The sequence below is a fragment of the Volvox carteri genome (genome assembly GCF_000143455.1).
Source record: "Volvox carteri f. nagariensis unplaced genomic scaffold VOLCAscaffold_130, whole genome shotgun sequence".
In the NCBI taxonomy this organism is placed as follows: Eukaryota; Viridiplantae; Chlorophyta; class Chlorophyceae; order Chlamydomonadales; family Volvocaceae; genus Volvox; species Volvox carteri.
The window spans coordinates 90,119-96,371 of NW_003307673.1; the positions used below are offsets into that span (position 1 = coordinate 90,119).

Below are 6,253 nucleotides of genomic sequence, written 5' to 3' on the forward strand. Positions count from 1 at the left end.
ATGACATGATGCTCGCACCAACACGTGGTATTATTATGGTACGCTACCGATGCACGCAAAACTCCCTCCCCCCCGCCCCCCGAAGCCACACACACTCACGCGGGCACGCACACCTGCGGCTGTCTACTATGCGGTCCTTCTGCATCGAAGTCGTACCGGGTCAGTAATCCGGTAAGGTCCGGACCCGGACGGTGTGCACCCGAGTCTTTGATCCAGAATGACTGCACAGCAGGTCGGTGTGGTGTACCCCGGTGTGGTGTATATGTGCTGCACTGTATCAGTCCCGTACCACAATAACACCACTGCATACCTAATTAACGCTGACCGTTGAGCCGGTGGTCTTGTTATGCTACGGTACCTGTCCATGCAAACCTCCCCGTCCCCCCCCCCCCGCCCACCACCACACACGCATACCTGCGGGTGGCTGCTGTCCACTCCTTCTGGATCCAAGTCGTACGGGGTCAGTAACCCGGTAGGACTTGCATCCAGAAGGCGTGCACAGCAGCCATTCGCAGGTGGGTGTGGTGGTGTGTGTGTGTGTGATGGGCTGCATCGGTGCCGTACCAAATTAACACCGCTACCTCAGCGGACAACACAAGTGTTCGTGCACCGTGCGCTTTCACCTGCGCTACCTTGTGTACTTGTGCGGCGAACGTCGGCGTCTAATCGTTAGTCGTCTAGTCGTTAGTCGTACGCCACACGGTCGTTATCGTCTGCAAAGCTGGCGCTGCTTAAGTAGGCTGTACAGTCCCCGACACAGATGGTGACTGTATTTAATATTAAACTGTGTAGAACATTTAGAATTTAACGTTGATAACACCGCTGCCTCAGCGGACGGTACACACGTTCGTGCACCGTGCACTCTTCAATGCACCATCGTTTCTGCTCTGACATACGCCGACGCATAACTTCCTCTCTTATGTTCTGCCCTGTCACTGTCCTCGTTTCGAACCACGACCCTCGAAATTCTAGGACCGGCACAAGGTCTACAGTCTCCGACGCTGCTGCAGGCGATTCTACGATTTCGTTGGTCGAGGTTCGACACGATGACGGGGCATAACAGGTTATGCATCGACGCATGTCATGGCATACACCGGCAAGCCTACATACACTTTGCAATCGTACATAACAATGCCTACGTGGTACACCAACAGCGGTGTCGTCACATAGCTATTTAACCGCTGAGCCGGTGGTGTTATTATGGCACGCTACTGCTGCACGCAAAACTCCCCCCCCGACACCACACACACTCACACGGCCACACGCACCTGCTGTTGGCTGCTATGCGGTCCTTCTGAATCCAAGTCATACCTGGTCAGTAACCCAGTAAGACGCGGATCCGCAAGGTGTGGACCCAAGTCTTACCTGGTTACTGACCCGGTATGACTTTGATCCACAACGACTGGACAGCAGGGCGGTGTGGTGTAGCCCGGTGTACTACTGTGTGTGTACATATGACATGCTGCATCGCTACCGTACCATGATAACACCACTGCCTCGCCGGACAGCACGACTGTCCCTGCTCCGTGCGCCTTTGACTGCCCTACTTTGCTTACTTGTTGAGGCGGTGGTAACTGCGCTGTTGCCCGTTGTACTCATGCTGCCGCCTCGACTTGGAGGCGGCTTCCAACTGGAGATGAAGGAGCGGCGGCCAGACTCCCGGTCATGGCGGCTGGGCGGTACACAGCACCTATTGCTGCANCGNTTGGTTGGNCGTGTTGGTGTTCGGCGTGTTGGTCGTCAGCATCGTTGCCAACGTCATGGTGGCGGTGGCGGCTGGGCAAGATTGTCCGCTGTAGCACTTCGCCTCCACGGCTCGCCTTCAGCTTGATATCTTCATATGCCATGAAGGCCGAAATATTACTGGCGTACGAAAATATCACATCGGTGTGATATCTTCGTATGTCATGCATTCCTCGGCATTCCTGGCCTACGAAGATATCCAACCAAAAGCAAGCCGTGCGCCTAAACTGCTGCAGCGGACGATCCTGCCCAACCCCCACCGCCGCCATGACGTTGGCAGCTATGACCAACGCACCGAACACCAACACGGCCACACAACGTGGCAGCGATATCTCCCGCACGCCTCTGCACGTATTGTACGGCATACCTGCGCTATCCTGCGTACTTGTGCGGTGAACGTCAACGTCCAAGCAGTCGTATGCAGCGTACACCACATGGTCACTATCGTCTGCGAAGTACTCGTCATAGTTCGGTAACTGCTGCATGACAGCGACGACTTCTTCGGCACCGCCAGCTTCTCACACAATACTCATCGTGTGGTGTACACTGCTTACAAGATTGCCGCACTCAACACCATCCACTGCCTGGTGTACTCACGCGTCATGACGACAACGATGCTCCCCTTCGTGCATCCCTTGCACTTGTGAGTTCGACTCCCACACGGGTGTAGTACACGCACGGACCGTCGTACTCCTGCCGCCCAGCCGGGGGACTACGGCCCCCTCGCGGGCGACGCAGCCCGCGTCTAGTCTGTCTGTCCGTCCGGTTGTCCGGAGCGTTTTGGAAATTCCGGGTCGGGAGCGTGCCGTACGTGCAAAAGACCGCGCCGAAAAGTACCGGAAAGAGTGGGAGGTCGCAGGTTCGATCCCCACGTTTTATGTTCAAATGCATCAAATGCATGTTTTCGTGTAATTTTTCTGAACGTTCCATTTCATTTTTAATTGTGAATTGTGCATAAATATACTTGCCCGTGCGCATATATTGCAGCAGGTCATAGTTCCGGTGGCCGACCGGTACGCGGTACGTGCACACAGCAGGTGGTACGTGCACACGGTGTAGCGCTGGTCAACCCAGACCGACATCGATGGCGCACTTCCTGAAATGACAGGGTGTGTGGACCATGTGTGCACCATGTGGGCACGAATTGTGAGGACGCACCTACACTACAGATGCGTTACACTGCATCGTTGCGTGGGTCCGCTCAATGTGGAGAAGTGGACGATTGGTTCTGTAGCGCTGCGGGAGTACCCCGTTTGTCCTGGAGGTACTGCTGGATAGCGCAGTGGGACCCACTGGAAGTGGTTGGTGTGCTGCACAGCGCCTGTATGCATGGCCGCACAGGAACTGTTGGTCTATGTAAAATTTAGCGCTACTTTAAACGCAATTCACTCGTTGAACGCGCTTGAAGGCACCTCCATGCAACTGATTGCAACTGAATACCCAGGTGTGTACATCCGCCGCGTCTGGAATGGATACGCTTGCGTACGCATGTATATATGTACGCTATATTATATCGGTATTATATCGGACATCTGTACAGTAACTCTTTATCGCGTTTTGCTGCATCCGCAACGTTGCTACAAAAGTTCTGGAGGATAGCATATATCGGAATTTTAGTGTAATACCGGACTTTTATTTTACTTTCGCAAGTATAAGTTTGTTGTTCATATGCAGCAGGACGAACAGCAGTTGGGCAGTCGGCGGTCGCCATTAACCGCTCGACCGATCTGTAATAATTCACTACGTCTTGGTTCGTTGCACAGATCCACCGGTTTTTTGCAGTCTTGTACGTAGTACCAGTTCGCCCGCCCCGGTAATACAGCAGGACGAATCGGCCGCCCGGCGTGAGCGTCGGCAGCGATTGCAACAGGAGGATCCAGCGGCCGCCGCCGCGGCACTACAGCACGAATTGGCCACCCGGCATGAGCGCCGGGAGCGATTGCAGCAGGAGGATCCAGCGGCCGCCGCCGCGGCACTACAGCATGAATCGGCCACCCGGCGTGAACGCCGGCAGCGATTGCAGCAGGAGGATCCAGCGGCTGCCGCCGCGGCAGTACAGCATGAATCGGCCACCCGGCGTGACCGCCGGCAGCGATTGCAGCAGGAGGATCCAGTGGCCGCCGCCGCGGCAGTACAGCATGAATCGGCCACCCGGCGTGAGCACCGGGAGCGATTGCAGCAGGAGGATCCAGCGGCCGCCGCAGCGGCAGTACAGCATGAATCGACCACCCGGCGTGAGCGTCGGCAGCGATTGCAGCAGGAGGATCCAGCGGCCGCCGCCGTGGCACTACAGCAGGAATTGGCCAGCCAGCGTGAGCGCCGGCAGCGATTGCAGCAGGAGCGTGGGCGTGAATCTACCCTACTGGACCGTCTTAACAGTTTGTTACAACTAGACTACTTGCATGGCGACCGGCCCATCGACCTGCCAGACTTCTTGATGGCTCTGCCCGATGGCCGTGTTGAAGACTTGCCTGACGGTCAGTTGTCAGCAGAACGCCAGGTGCCGTATGACGTGCAGCTACAGACCGCTTCTAGCATGGCAGCGGCATTGCGGCGTCGTATGCCATCACATGTATGTGCTGTATGCTCTGAGCTGTGCTCAACAGACAGCTGCTCAGTGTACAGCTTCCATGACATCCCTAATGTGGACCTGCTGCGTGCCGACATTCCGTGTACAATGGCTGTGCCGCATCGTGCACACACACTGACATGGCGCTGTATGGCACGCACAGTCGAGGGGGAAGCACCATCGCCGCCAGACCCCGTGCTGCCAGTTCGGTACCGTATCCGGCGGAATGATCGGCGCAACACAGCCTCGGGGGAAGACGGTGCAGGCACTAGTGGCAATGGTGTCGCTATGTTGCTGGACGATGACATCAGGGGCGCCCATAGCGGTACCTCTGAGGAGGATGAAATAGCACAGGCTGCACCGGAAGCGCCATCACAACAGCTGCCGCCCGAGCTGCAGCCAAAGCCACCCCGCGTACTGCCGCGGCCATGTCCTACAGACTCTGCATCCGTGGAAATACCGTACTGTATTCGGCTGGAGCCCGACCTACCCAATCGCACCATGCTGGTCGATGCAGCTGGCATGGAGCGCATCTTCGTCTGCAAGGATTGTGAGGCTGCACTTTCGGGTAAGATTTAGTACTATGCAGTGATGTGTCTTCCGTGTATTGTATGACGTCGTTTACTTGACAAGCATCCTTCCTGCGTGGTTTTCCTTGTTTTTTTGCGGTATCACTTCACCTTCACGAGTTCACCTTACCTACATGTGCTTCTTTTGTTCCCTCCGGGTGTTCTATGGCAGCTCGACGCATCCCAGATGCAGCTCTGGCGCGCCTGGACCCCGGGGATGTGCCCCTCAGCAATCACCTCGGGGAGCCATTGCCCCTTCCGACCTTCCTGGAAAGCCAGGTGCTCGCGCGTGCACACATATTGCAGCAGGTGATAGTTCTGCACCTGGGCGGTCGGCCACCGGAGGTTTTTCCACAGGCGGTACGTGCACACAGTGTAGCGCTGGCCAACCCAGGCCGACATCTATGGCGCGGCCTCATACCAGCAGCACTCACTGAAATGGCAGGGTGCATCACCGTCGTCTGTGTGGACCATGTGCGCAACCGGCACGAGTTGCGAGAACGTGTCCGCAGTGCACCTGCACTGCAGATGCGAGGACCCGTTATCGTTGCGTGGGTCCGCTACCTGCAGCATCTCGATGAGGAGGAGTGGGCGATCGATCCCGTGGCGCTCCAGGAATACGAAAAAATGGGCTGTGCCCCGTTCGTCCCGGAAGTATTGCTGGATAACGCAGTGGGACCCATCGATGAGGAAGTGGCTGGTGTGCTGCGCAGCACCTTTATGCATGGCCGCACGGGAGCTGCTGGTGTTCGACAGCAACAGGATCAGATTGAGGCTGCAGTTGCTGAGGCTGCGATGGAGACGGCTGGTGCAGATGTCTCGACAATTGCTGAGGCTGCAAACGGGGCTGATATGGATGTTGATGCTGCTAATGCTGCTGAGGCTGCTGCTGCGGCTGGTGCACGTGACGAACAGGATGATGACCAGGACAGCTTGCTTGGTGGACGGCCGTTTGTCGCATTTGTACACACGCCTTCCACCATTGCAGAGCCGATCGCAGGTGCAGGTAAGAGGCTTTCATATGTGCCAATATTTGTGAGCTTCAGTTAGATATTATGGCTGTATCCAGTGCTTTTGTACAACATTTCATCGCAATACTGTTGAAGTGTTATAAGTCTTTCCTTCCATGTTCCTGCATCAACATACATGGACGGGAATATTGGGATACCAGTATATAATGATCTGTCCCCGTTTCACCCTACCCCACAGAGCCACGCGAGCCTGGCACCACTGCAGAGCTGGTCGCAGGTGCAGGTAAGAGGTTTTCGCGTGTGCCAATACCTGTGGGCTTCGGTTAGATATTATGGGCGTACCCATTGTTTTCGTACAGTGCTTTCGTCACACTACTGTGGAATAATATAATGATCTTGAT

The 6,253-nt window shown here is 56.0% G+C and overlaps 2 protein-coding genes across 2 annotated transcripts in view; one reads left to right on the forward strand and one right to left on the reverse strand.

Moving 5' to 3' along the window:
- Nucleotides 1–95: 95 nt before the first annotated feature.
- On the reverse strand, nt 96–2,209 carry VOLCADRAFT_100612 (uncharacterized protein; the record flags this gene model as incomplete). Its single annotated transcript, XM_002959166.1, has 4 exons — nt 96–221; nt 1,269–1,311; nt 1,557–1,630; nt 2,039–2,209. 4 exons carry the CDS (start codon nt 2,207–2,209, stop codon nt 96–98), a joined length of 414 nt encoding a protein of 137 aa, XP_002959212.1.
- A 950-nt stretch (nt 2,210–3,159) lies between these two features.
- The window catches only part of VOLCADRAFT_100613 (uncharacterized protein), a gene marked incomplete at both ends in the record, with an annotated part of 11,809 nt that continues 8,715 nt past the window's right edge, over nt 3,160–6,253 (forward strand). Inside the window, 5 exons of the mRNA XM_002959162.1 lie at nt 3,160–3,187; nt 3,507–4,220; nt 4,476–4,880; nt 5,054–5,887; nt 6,091–6,135. Of these exons, the coding sequence (XP_002959208.1) occupies nt 3,160–3,187; nt 3,507–4,220; nt 4,476–4,880; nt 5,054–5,887; nt 6,091–6,135 (2,026 nt within the window). The remainder of the gene's footprint in view (nt 3,188–3,506; nt 4,221–4,475; nt 4,881–5,053; nt 5,888–6,090; nt 6,136–6,253) is intronic.